Raw genomic sequence first — 14,019 nt, forward strand, 5'->3', positions numbered from 1 at the left:
GTGTGTGTGTGTGTGTGTGTGTGTGTGTGTGTGTGTGTGTGTGTGTGTGTATGTGTGTGAATGAGGTTCAAAAAGATTGGGGAGTTGAGTTAAAGGGGAAGAGAGAATTAAAAGTCCCTATGCCCGAAGTCTCTGTATTTCTTCAGGAGCTCATGGCAGGAATAAACTCATTTAATAATATTAATAATAGCTAGTATTTAAACAGCACTGTGAAAAAAAAAAATAAACAGCACTGTGAGATTTGCGATACATCTTGCAAATATTTCAAATTTATCAATTTATCCAATTTATTCCAATTTATCCTCAACCTCATAAGTAGGTACCTGTTGCCATTTTACAGATGAGGAGACTGAGGCAGACAGAAGTTAAGTGCCTTGCCCAAATGGCTAGTAAGCATTTGAGGGTGATTTTGAACTGAGGCCTTCTTGACTCAAGGCCTAGTCCTCTGTCCACTGGGCTCACTTAGCTGCCTATAAGTTTTCTCATCTATAAAATGGGGCAGTTCTTTCTGACCCTTTCTACCTCCCTTGCAGGGTATTATGAGGGAAAAAGGAGACACTTGGAATGCAAAGTTAGTATATAAGATCATATCACTGCTGTTATGATCATTGAGGGCTAGTGAATGTAGGCCTCCAGGGAGGGAGGCTGAGAGGACTTAGAATATTCTAAGTCCTTTGGGGGATGGCGTGTCAGTTGCTTTCTTCTCCCTTATGTCATTTGACCTTGAAGAGAGCATTGTAGTCAGGGCAGGCATTATTATCCCCATTTTACAGATGATGCAACTGAAACCCAGCAATGGAAAGAGGCTTACTCAAGATCCCATAGCAAGTTAGTGGCAGAGTCAGGCTTAGAACTTTTTTCCTGACTTACGGTTCAGGATGTGTTCCCTGAACATGCTGTGTTTTAAATCTCATGTCCACATGTTATTGTGTGTGGTTTTCACAAGAAGGTGTCCATAGATCCGGGCTCAGGCAGGAGGGAGCCAAACATACTGTGTTCAGGAGGGACAAGGGCAACAGCCTGCTAATAATCCAGAGCCACGCTTACACCCACACACCAGGGCTTTCTCCTCTGAAAAAGAAACCAGGAATTGCCATGGTGTTGCTGCCAAGCTTAAAGGTCACTTTGAGGGGAAAGATACTGTGGCAGCAGAGGGAGCTGGCTGTCCTGAGCAGGTGACCCTACATATGAAATCCACAGTCTGGCAGGGAACCTGAGGGCATCTGGGCTACCCCATGAGTTCATGCTGGGCCAAATCATTGCCTTTTCACCCAGTGCAGACTCTCTGAATTGGTAATGTCAGGGTTCCCTCAAGCCTGTTGTGATTGATAATTATAGACTATCATAGAATCACAGATCTGGAAGGAACCATAAGATCAAAGGATTTAGAACTAGAAGGGACCCTAAAGAGCACTGGTGGATCCCACCCATTTTACAGATGAGGAAACTGAGACCTAGAGAAATTGGGATCTGCCTGGGTTGCCCACACTTAAGTGGTGGAGCTGGAATTTGAACCCATATCCTCTGGCTCCAGCTTCATTGTTCTTTCTGTTCTACCACCTTAGAGAAAGTCAAATCCAGTCCCCCTCCCCCCATTTGACATATAAAGAAACTGAGACCCAGAGAAGAGAAGTCACCTGACCAAGGCAATTCAGCAAGAAGACAGCCAAGCTGGATCTCCTGGCTCCCAGTCCAATGCTCTTTCCATCATGCTACATTTGAAAAATACCATATTACCATAACATTTTCATGTTTTTGATCTATTAGCCTATGACATCTGCCACTCTAGGGGCCAAATGTGGCATCCTGGTCCACTACACCCATATCTCCCATTTGTGTAGGACTTTGTGGTCACAGGGCACTTCCACACCCATCATTTCATGTGACCTCTGCCCCTCCTCCCCCAATCCTGTAAGATGGGAAAGGCACAGACTGTAGAAATGAGAAAACTGAAGGTCAGAGTGGTTAAGAGCTATCAACAAAGGGAAGAAATGGTGATAAAGGCTCCCAGTGGGAGTGGATGTAGAAAGATTCTTTGTGTCCACTTCTCTTCTCCCCAGGTTGTCCATCCATGTGCAGGAGACAGATACACCAGGGGAGATGCTGGTGAGCCCGGCAGGAGGTTGTGGTCGCTCTTCAGAGAAGGCCCTTAGACCCAAACCCTTGGCTTCATTGTCCTCTGAAGGGGGAGGAACCGCATGTGGGCAGGATATATGGGTGCCCATAGGCTCTTTCCAGCCCTCCAGAACTGATCCCACTGGGATTGGCCTTGAAGGGAAGTCTCTGGAAGCAGGAGGGAGTGAGCATGAACCACAAGCCAAGGAGAGGGGAACCTTTCTCCTTGGGACTAATGACCAGAAAGCAGAGGATAGATCTGAGTCAGAAGGTGATCTGGTAATGGGACACAGCACCGCCCAGAAGGATAGGAGAGAGGCCACTGGAAGCTCAGCTGAACAAGAAAGAAACCCAGGAAATGGAACCCAGGAGCCTGAAAATGCAGCAACAGCTATAGAGGGAGAAGCCATGGCTGCAGGAATAAGTGTGCATTGTGAGAGGGCAGGTGGTCTGGTGCTGGGTAAGTGACTCCCTTTGTGTTGACTTTAGCTGCTCTCTCCAGAGCTCTCTTTCTACCAAGGCAGCCCTAGGTCAGGGTAAGGAATCTCTTCCACTGACTTACCATGATGTCCTATATTCTCACTATTAGAGTTCCTCCTTTGGATTAGGCATTAAAGACTTTTGTTTAAAAAGCAGATATTGCCTGGAGAGGAAAAGGACTCATTATTTTGAGTCTGGACTATGTGCTACTAGCAATATTAAATACAATAAAAATGAAAAAAAAATTTAAACCAACATCAACATAGCTCAGTTTCCCAGATTAGCTATCACCTTGCCATCTAGGAAATGGGATCCAGAAGCCAGATGCCTTTGTATCTATCCCCTAGTTATATAAAAATTATAATAATAACAACAACCAAACTCTAGAGAAAAAGAAATCTAATCAAGCTGAAATTTTATTTAAACCTTTTCAAGCCTTCTTCCTATCTTTTTCATACTTACATGTATTTTGAAATAATTTTGATAATAATAACTCATTAATATAGCACTTCATGGTTCCAAAGATTTTACATATATATGTAAAATCCATTTTCCCCTCATTTGATCTCTATAACAACTGTACAAGACAAGGAGTGCAATATTATTAGCCTCACTTTACAAATGAGGACACTTAAGACCTCAAAATGGAAAGGGATTTATTTGCCCTTGGTGCCACAACCCTTCATGGCAGAGCCTGAATTCAAATCCGGGTCTTCTGGCTTTGGCTCCAGTGGTTTTCCCATCGCTTCACACTAACACAGACTAACTCATGTTCTACTTTGTTCACTTGGCATTTTTTTCATATTCATTTCCACATATTGAGGTACCCTGTGCTTATTGCCATGTGACAACTATCACTTTTGCAGGACATTGTGATCACATTCCAGCCTGTTGAGAGAGGACTGACTTTATTGGGGCGGGGGGAGCCTCCCTCCATGTCCCAGCTTCCCCGCTGACTTAGCTTTGTCAGGCAAGTCCTCGCCCTTCCACAGGCATTAGTTTCCTCATCTGAAAAACAGAGAGACTTGTTCTACCTACCCCCAAAGCATTGTGAGGAGTCACTGAGAAAATGAGTGGGACAGAGCTCTGAAAAACATAAAATTCTTTGGGAAGGGGAGTTATTATTCTTTACTAGATCCATGATTTCATTAGCATAGGGAGCTCCTGGTGAGAAAACATCCTTTACCAGGTTGGTACCAGCTCTGCAGTTTTAGGAGAGGTCCCTAGGGGCAATGAGGAGTTAAATGACTTGTCTCAGGTCACACACTCAGTATATGGTGAGGCAAGATTTGAACCCAGGTATTCTTGACTCTAAGGCTAGCTATTCCCATAGTGCTGGGAAGCCCGAAGCCTTGAGGCCACATGTGGTTCTCTAGGCCCTCAAGTGCAGCCCTTTAACCAAATCCAAACTTCACAGAATGAATTGTTCAGAGGGCCACACTTGAGGACCTAGAGGGTCACATGTGGCCTTGAGGCCCCAGTTTTCCCACCCCTACTTAGACTACGCTGCTCTCATTATTGTAAACAATGTACAAACCAGTGTGATTATAAGAGGCTGCTGAGAGGCATATGCTGCCAGCCAAGTCTTCCTGAGTGATGACGATATGTGATGTTTGTTTGTGTCCTCTTCAGATGATAGCCCGCCCCCCCCAGCCCCATTTGAGCACCGGATAGTGAGTGTCAAGGAAGTACCGATCACCACAGGCTACACCGTATGCCAGCATGAAGTCTTGGGAGGGTAGGTGGATTTTTCTCTTCCGATGGGGTGGTTGGCATGGGGTCTGGTGCTAGTGTATCTGGAGAACTGAAATGGTGAACAGAGGATGAACACCGGTGTTTCCTCACCAATCTAGCTCCAGGCTAGCTTAGCGGATTGTGGGAAATTTAAGGCCATGAATCTGGAGACTGGGAGCAAAGTCCCACATATCATAGGACTAAGAGCTAGGAGGGACCTTAAAGAACATATATTCCAACCCCTTTGTTTTATGGAGGAAGAAAATGAGACCCAGAGTGAAGTCATTTGCCTCTACAAATGCATGGGTAGTCTAACTGTGATTAACCTGGCCCACATTGCCTAAAGGGGGGCAGAGATGTTACAACTCACCTTTTACTCAGGTTTTTCCAATACCCTAAAAGGGGATGGTTCACTCAACTTTAGGGGGTTCCTGTTTCATTTAACCACTTAACAGAATAGCTTTTACAAAGAAATGTTGACTTCAAAGACACAAAAAGAGCAAACATATAAACGCTACTCCCCCTCCCCCAGTATTCCTGCCCCCTCCCTTACCATCTCAGTTTTTGGAGAAGAGAGGGGCATTAGGTTTACAGCTTTAACTCAGTTCCCATATAGCACAGTTGCACCAAGTTCAAGTCCAAAGTTTCCCTGAGCTTGATTCTGGAGCACCCTCCCCTTCCCCCCCCATCTTCTCAGGGTTTCCTTGCTGAGCTGCCTACAATACTGGGTCTGGAATTCTGCTTTCAGGGTCATCACGACTCATGTCTACATCTAGGGGACACCATTGCTTGTGCCTAGAACTGAACAGGGTAAATAAAACAGACCAGAGCCAGACTCTAGGCTTGATTCTTGGGGCCACTGGGTCTATAAGTAGGAAGGGGAAGATGACCCTTCCCTCATCCAACTCTGTTCATAGTGCTCATGCTGTGAATAAATGGGACCTTCACCTTCTTTGATGCCACCAGAAAGAGAGAATGTCTCAGTCTGGTAGTTTGAAAGACAAAAACCGTTCCAGCTATATAGTCAACAGAAAGAGGCTGTACCCATACAAAATGTTTTCTCCTAGAAGCAGGTCGCTGCCATTTTCCACATGGATTCCACCAGCTTAGGTGATTTGGGTATGTACAAAACAAAATCCTATTATAGTGGGAAATAACGGAGCTGGGATTTGAACCCAGCTCCCATGACTCCATATCCAATGTTCTTTCCACTATGCATTGTTCAGAGGAAATAATGAAAAACATGCTGGACTAATAATAACCAGGAGTTCGGAATTCTAGTTATGGTTCTTCCATTAAGTGGTGGTGATCTTGGGGGAGGTACTTAACCCTTCTGACCACTGTAAGGTAAGGATGTTCATGAGATGACAGAGTTGGAAGGGATGTCAGTGGCCATCTAGTCCAGACCCTTTATCTTTTAGGTCGGAAGTTCTCAAACTTATTTGACCTGCCACCCCCCCCCCCTTTTAAAAAAAATTACTCAGCACCCCCTGGAAATCTACTTTCTTTAACCCTTTAATGTTTTCTTAAAAAATTTGTTTAATTTCAAAAATATATAAAATATTTTTTAAATGATACATCTGAAATTTAATAATTTATTATAAATATGTGGGTTTTTTTCCTGCATTGAAATTTTGATAACACAATATTGTGTCATGTGACCAGATAGTACCATATTGTAAACAAGTCATTACAAGCATGTATTCTTGCTGATGCATGCTGGACTTCCCAACAATGCACGACATGCTTGCTTGTTAAGACTTGTCGACAGACTTGACCCTCTGATCAGTTGTAACTTTAATTTTGTGTGTTTTTTTGGAAAATAATGTAATCACTATGACTTTAATTCTGTTATACAGTAGATGAAGCATGTGCTAATGTTTTTTCAAAATTTTCTCATCTTCTCTTCTTTTCTTATGCTTCTATCTCCCCCATTATTTTTATTCAATGCCCCCCAATTGCACCCGAGGCTACTACAGCCTCCCATGGATCATTCCAGTGTCCCCCAGAGGACAGTATCACCCCCTTTGGGAACCTATGTAAGATGATGAAACTAAGACCCAAAGATCAGGTAATTTGCCAGGATTTAAACTCAGGTCACACAGTTGCACAGAAGTCAAGATTTTAATCCAGGTCCTCTAACTTCAGATCCAATTCCCTTTTCTCTGTAGCACACTGTCCAGGAGACAACAGAAGGCACACTAGACTACAGGTCAGGAGTCCTGGGTTGAAAATCATGGTTCTTCCATTAAGTAGCAATACGTTCCTTCCACAGTAAAATGAGGGAGTGGGACTAAATCTTTTCAAAGGTCTCTTCCAGCCCTCAATCCTGCTCCTATGACTTTTTAATGGTACAGTTTTACAAAGGACTTGCCTTCATAAGATCATATCCATTTAGATTCTCAGCTTTTCTGTTCTCCAGGTGCCTGACCTACCATTTGCACAGATGACTAAGATGTAGGATTACTTTGACTCTGAGTTGAGGGATGATGTATCGACTCCAAAGGCTCTCAGCCTTCTGTGCTTGGTATCTCCACAGGGGAAGATTTGGTCAAGTCCACAAGTGTACTGAGAAGTCCACTGGTCTCTCTCTGGCAGCCAAGATCATCAAAGTAAAGAATGCCAAGGAGCGGGTAAGGAGCCAGCTCTAAATGGAGCCCCTTCTCACCTGCAGCCAAGTGGCAGAGCTGGAATTCAAACCCACGGACCCACACTCCATATCCAGTGCTCTTTCTACTGTGGCCTCTTGATACAAACTCCTCTGTTTAGCATTTAAAGCCTTTACAGCCAGGCTCCTGCCTGCCTCTCCATAGTTATTGTCCATTTGTCCCTGTAAGGCACGCTGCAGGCCAGTCAGACTGACTTTCTTACCATCCCTCACATGTGATGCTCCATCTGCCTCCTGTTGAGTATGTCATAATGGGGACTCCTTTGGCGTATGGGTTGGACTGGATGGCTGCTGACGTACCTTCTAATGCTCAAAGTCTCTGATTCTGTAGATTTACATGTGACACAAAGCTGGGAGAGATAGTTAATGAATTGTAGGAGAAGGTCCCAAAAGGTCTTGTTACATTAGAATGAATATTGGGCTGAATTTAATAAGATGAAATTTATTAGGAAAACATTTTAAAAATGTTTTAAATTTAAACTTAATTACCATATGCAACTGAGAAAATAAATACTAATAATAATATTAGCTAATATTTATATAGTGCTTGCTATGTGTTGAGCAGTGTGCAAAGTGCTTTACAATTATTATCTTGTTTGATCCTCACAGTAATCCTGGGAAGGTGTTGGTGTTATTATCCCCATTTTACAGAAGAGGAAACCGAGGCAGACAGAGGTTAAGTGACTTGTCCATGGTCTCACAGCTGCTAAGTGTCTTTCAAGATGTATTTGAGTTTAGGTCTTCCTGACTCTAAGCCTGGTGCTCTGTGTGCTACGGCACCACCTAGTGGCTCTTTAAATAACATTTGGTATTTTATTTAGCTAAAGCGGAAGCAAATGAATTAAAAAATAAACAAAAATTATATTCTAAATTCAGGAACTGTTGAAATGTTTTCTACCCTTTAGTTATGTTTTAATAGCATAAATTTAAAGTCTTACACAGAAATTTAAAAAATCAACTTCATCAGTACAAGATCGTAGCGGCATGGATATAAAGTTCCTCTTAAAATTCTTGGCAAATTGCAAGCTCAGTATGACTCTACAGGGTGACATGGTTGCCAAAAAAGTAAATGTAATCTTAGTTGCTTAGTGGCTTAATGTCCAGAATGAGGGAGGTGGTGCAGTGGGTAGGGTGTGGGACTTGGAGTAAGGAAAAGCTGAATAAATCCTGCCTCCACATTTACTAGCTGTGTGGCCTTGGGCAAGTGGGCAGGTCAGTTAATTTCTGTCTGCATCAGTTTTCTCATAATAGATAGCATCTACCTTGCAAGGTTATTGTGAGGATCAAACGACCTCTTTGTAAAGTGTTTTGCAAACCTGAGGGGACTACATCAATTCTAGTTGTTGCTATTACTAAGCCTTGCTCAGACCACATATGAAGTACTCTGTTCAATTCTGGGTGTTGCTTTTAAATAAAGGCACCGATAATCTAGGGAGCATCCAGAGGAGAGCATTGAGAATGGTGAAGGGTCTTGCTGTCACATCATAATTAGACCAACTGAAATGACTTGGGAGATTTAGCCTAGAATATAATTGTGTCAAATTCAGATGGGAAAGGGGGCTACTGAACCATACATAAGGGCCCCTGTGGGCTGCAAATTGACTTAGAAACCACATGTTCATATTATCTATATATTTTATTGTATTTTTATTTATTTTATTACATATTTCCTTATTATACTTTCATCTGGTTTGAGCCACATTTTGACACCTTTGACCTGGAGGATAGAAGATATCTGGGGCCGTCAGAGTATTTGAGGGGCTGTTGTGTCTAAGATAGATTAATTAAGTTATTCTATTTGGCTTCAGAGGATAGAACTAGCAGTGATACATGGCAGGCACAGAGAGGCAGATTTTGGTGCCTGGATAAGGAAAAATTCCCAATAATTAGAGCAGTCAGAGAAGCGGAATGGGCTACCTCAAGGTATGTCATCTATTTGTTGGAGGTCTTCAAGTAAAGGCAAGATAACCCTTTGTCAGTCAACAAGCATTTAAGTACTTACTGTATGGCAGGCACTGGGCTAAGTAAGGCGTAGGTATCCAAAATAAGGCAACCCCTTCCTCAAAACCTCCCCCCTCTACCACCAAGAAACCAGTCTCTGATCTCAAGGGACTCACAGTCTCACGGGGGAAGACAAATATGTAAACAACTGTACAAACAAGATACATATGGATAAATTGGAAGTAAGCTCAGAGGGGTGGCCTGGCATTAAAGGGGGGCTGGGAAAGGCTTTTTGAAGAAGGTGGGATTTTGGTGGTTGTCCTTTATTCTTAAAAAGGAACAAAATTATCAGACCAATGTGAGTTTGGAAAGGTCTGCCACAGGTCAGGTACAAATAGTCCATGTGAACATTTGGGGTGGATTCTCTAAATTTGCGCCCTGAGACTCAAGGGCAGCCAAGGAAGCCAGGGGTGGGAGAGGAAGAGGACAGTCATTCCAGGCATGGGAGACAGCCGGTGAAAGACCTGGAGTCAAAATCAGGAGATGCTGTGTCTTTGGGTGAGGAGCAGCAAGAAGGCCAGAGTCACTGGATTATAGGACTTTTTTTCTCCTTTAAGAGATCTGGACCAAAAGAAATTGGGAATCCAGAAATGAAAGGGACTGTACTAACTTATGAGTCCTGAGCCAAGTTGTAATGCTGATTGATTTTTTAAAAAATTGAATTATGTATGATCTGGATCTTTTTTTTGGGGGGGGAGAGCAAAAAAACCCAGCTGAATTATATAATTCAAATAGGAACTGAGTATGTATTTTAAAAGAATTGAACTGGAATAAAAGTGAGGCTTTGAATATTTTCTGAATCATAGAATGGGGTAGCACTGTGCAGTGGAATAAATGTTGTTTACAATCAGAGGATCTGGGTTTGAATCCCAGTTCTGCCACACTAACTGTGTGACCTTGGACAAATCACCCATCTCCCTGGGTCTTGGCTTCCTCATCTTTAAAACTAAATGATATATAGGATCCCTTCCAACTCTAAACCTATGATCTCATTAAGTCCCTGCACCTCTCTGCCAGGGGTAGCTAGGTATCTCAGTAAATAGAATACCAGGCCTGGAGTCAGGAAGACTCATCTTTCTGAGTTCAAATCAGACATTTACTAGCTGTGTGACCCTGGGCAAGTCACTTAACCCTGTTTGCCTCAGTTTTCACATCTGTCAAATGAGCTGGAGCTAAGAAAATGGCAGACCTCTCCAGTATCTTTGCCAAGAAGACCCCACCCAAATTGGTTTGCAAAGAGTTGGACATGAGTGAAAATAACTGAACAATAATAACTTCTCTGCCACTCTGTGACCAGGAGGGTGATGGACAAGAGTAGCATTAGCCTTTGTCACACATGTAGTTGAGAGCGGAATCTTTTGACAGATAGTATAAAACAATGGCTGCTTACTGAGTCATACCCTCATGATATATACCATCAGGTTCAGAAATATGTCTCTCACAGGTTAAAAATATTTTGGAGTGGCAGCAAGGTGGAATAGTGGCCCTGAAGTTGAGGACTTAAGACACCCACTAACTGTGTGCCCTGGGCAATTCACTTAACCCCAATTGCCCTCCAACTGAAAAAAAAAAAAAAAAAGAAATATTTGGGAAAAATTCACTTAGTCATGCTTCTTGGAGTCTCTTTACTCTGACCAGGGAGTAGGAAGTATCTTAGACTAAGAATTAATAGATATAAATTCTTGTCCTGGCTCTGCTGGTAACTGTCTCTGTGACCTTGGTCAAGTCACTCTCTGAGTCTCCTCTCTAAAGGGAGTGGGGTTGGACTTAGGTAACTTGTGATCTCTTCCAAATCTTAGAGTCTAATAGATTCTAACAAAGGGAAAAGGAGACCTAGAACAAGAAAAAGGAAAGCAGGAGGGTGTGTGTGTGTGTGTGTGTGTGTGTGTGTGTGTGTGTGTGTGTGTTTGGAAACAGTGTTTTTTAAGTAGTGGTCTAGCTTCTCATCTTGAACCCCATATTCCAATAATGCCTCTCTCTCCAGGAGGAAGTGAAGAATGAAATCAACATCATGAACCAGCTCAGCCATGTGAATCTGATCCAGCTTTATGATGCCTTTGAGAGCAAAAACAGCTTCACTCTGGTCATGGAATAGTGAGTGTAACCACCAAGGGGGACATGGGGCGATGGGCAGAAGCTGGGGGACAATGTTGTGCTCTTTTTTATTTTATTTTTTAAAGCAATTGGGGTTAAGTAACTTGCCCAAGGTTACACAGCCAGTTTTTTTGTGTGTGGGTGTTAAGTATCTGAGGCTGGAACCGATCCCGGGTCCTCCCTCCCGACTCTAGGGCCGGTGCTCAATGTTGTGCTCTTATGGGCACAGCCAGAATTTCCAAGGCAGAAGTCCACTTTCTCTTGATAACCCTTGAAGTAATCAGGACTTGGCAGCATGGTCTGAAGTGAAGGTTTCCAATAGGCAGCCCTGGGCACATGGCACCAACACTCCCAAATGTGACCTGAACCCAATTAACCCTTCCTTTCTTTTTTTTTTAAACATTTTAAATTATATCCTTCGTTTTTGTGATAACTTCATTTATGAATAGATCCTTTTCCTCCATCCCCCAGTAAGTGAGTCATCCCTTATAAAAAAGAATCACTCAGCTAATAAACATTCATTTAACTGGGAAATATTTGACAAAATAAACACAAATACAGTAAAACATAGATGATGTCAATATGTGGTTTTCTAAGTCAGTATGTGCCCACCCAGATCTTTAGGTTCAGTGTGGTGGCCTCTGCTTCTGTTTGAGTTTGACCCCACTGGCCCAGAGGAAGGTTGATGGATTTCAAGGTAGAGGACAGAGATTCAGATTCCTGGTCTGCCACTTACTCTCTGTGTGAGGTTGGGCAAGTCATTTCATTTCTCTGTGCCTTGATTTCCTCATCTGTAAAATGAAGGGGTTGGACTAGATTTTAGTTATAAGGGAAGAACAAAATGCGATGAAGTTTAAGGAAGAGAGAGATCACTTATGACTGAGATGGTAACAAAAGACCAAATACAAGGTGGCATTTAAGTTGGGTCTTGAAGGATGGTTAGTATTTTAATAGGCATAAAGAAGGGTTATTCTAAAGTATCAAAAAGAATAAGGAAAGACATGGAGGAAATCATGGGACACATTAGGAAAATGATAAGTAGTTCAGTTTTGCTGATGTGGAGAGATTATACCAAAGCAACGGTGGGAGATAGATTTAGAAAGATAAATTGGAGACTTATCATGGAAAGCCTTGAATGCCAACATCAGGAGTATAGGTTTTATCCTAAGAGCCATTGAAGATTTTGATACCAGGGGTCACATGCTCAGATCTATGATTTAAGAAGGCCTTTGATTTTCCTTTTGCCCTACCCTACTTGCTATGTGAAGCAGAGAGTTGGTTTAGTGGGTAAAGCACAGGGTCTGGAGTTAGGAAGACCTGAGTTCAAATCCACCCTCAGACATTTACTAGCTGTGTGATCCCAGGAAAGCCACTTAATTATATTTGCCTCAGTTTCCTCATCTGTCAAATGAGCTGGGAAAGGAAATGGCAAACCCCCTTAATATGGCAAACCCTATGGACAGTGCTGGCTGTGCTGTGGTCCACGGGGTCGCAAAGAGTCAGATATGACTGAATAACTTCATGGTAACAACTTGCTATGTGATGTAGGACAAATTTTTTTTTTCATCGCCATCCCTCAGTGACCCATGCTCTGTAAACAAGGTTTGATGAATGGAGTAATTGTTGGTAAAGCTCCTTCAGGCAGAACTAGATCAGAAAGTTTTACTAAAGGAAATTTTAGATGATTTGTGATTTCCAGGGTCAGAAAGAACTTGGATAATCAACATGTTTTAATAAAGAATACAAAAACTCTTTATTTTTTCTATTTCCAGTTTCCCAGAATGAGTAGGTTTGAATTTTTTCACTTCTCCCCTTTCACCTATCCCTATATTGACCAGAAGACAGTAGGAGAAGCAGAAACAAGAGGAAAGATCCTGGTGACTGTTAACAGTCTCCAGGGTCAGCTCCTGAATGATGAAGATGAAAACCTGGGGCTTATGAGAGAGGGGTGAGGGCTACTGCTCAGTTTATAGGATTCAAAGCTGCAAAAGACCTTTGAAATCACTTAAATCAAACATTGTATTTCTTTTAAAAAGCATTTTAAATTATATTCTTTGTTTTTACAGTAACTTCATTTATGAATAGATCCCTCCCCCATCCTCTAGTGGATGAGTAATAAAGAATCAATGAGTTAATAAACATTTATTAAACCTACTTTGTGCCAGACATTGTGCTAAATGCTGAGAATGCAAAAGACAGTCCCTGCCCTCAGGGAGCTTACAAATGAAAAAAGAAAGAGAAAAAATAAAGCAGTTCTAGGAAAACCAACTAATATAATTAGCTGAATCTGTCAGGGTATGTAATAATCCTCACCCAGAGTCTCCAGGAGGAAGGGGAATTTTCTCAACTCTTCTCAGAAGCCACACTTCTCGGTTATGATAAGTATAAACGCTTTATTTTTTTTGTTCTTTACATTTATATGACTGTAGTCATTGGGTATATTGCATATTGTTCTGCTTAAAGATTCATTCTGTATCAGTCTTAGGCCTCTTTGAATTCTTCATATTTAAAGTATTCTAGGGGTGGCTAGGTGGTACAGTGAGTAGAGCACCGGCCCTGGAGTCAGGAGGACCTGAGTTCAAATCCGGTCTCAGACATTCAACACTTACTAGCTGTGTGACCTTGGGCAAGTCACTTAACCCCAATTGCCCTGCCCTCCCCCCTCCAAAAAGCAAAAACAACACATATTCTATTACCTTCATGTATGTCCATTTAAAAAAATCATTCCCCAACTGATGAGTATCTGTTTTCTTTCCAGTCCTTTGCTACTGCACAAAAAAGTATTGCTATCAATATTTTGGCATGTTGATGGGACTTTTCTTTCTGTCTTTGCTTCTTGGCAACCTTTTCATTTCATAAAGGAGGAAACCAGAGAGGGGCAGTGAGTTGGTTTTAGTCACACAGGTTGATTCAAATTCAGGTCTTCT

General features: G+C 42.2%; 1 protein-coding gene across 1 annotated transcript in view; it reads left to right on the forward strand.

Moving 5' to 3' along the window:
- Positions 1–14,019, forward strand: part of MYLK3 (myosin light chain kinase 3) — a 48,487-nt gene that overhangs the window by 19,245 nt on the left and 15,223 nt on the right. The window contains exons 4-7 of the mRNA XM_069082563.1: positions 2,061–2,575; positions 4,228–4,333; positions 6,869–6,962; positions 10,983–11,092. Coding sequence (XP_068938664.1) covers positions 2,061–2,575; positions 4,228–4,333; positions 6,869–6,962; positions 10,983–11,092 — 825 coding nt within the window. The remainder of the gene's footprint in view (positions 1–2,060; positions 2,576–4,227; positions 4,334–6,868; positions 6,963–10,982; positions 11,093–14,019) is intronic.

The sequence above is a fragment of the Petaurus breviceps genome, unplaced genomic scaffold (assembly GCF_028583685.1).
Source record: "Petaurus breviceps papuanus isolate PSGF00001 unplaced genomic scaffold, PetGlider_PUasm1.0 171, whole genome shotgun sequence".
NCBI lineage: Eukaryota > Metazoa > Chordata > Mammalia > Diprotodontia > Petauridae > Petaurus > Petaurus breviceps.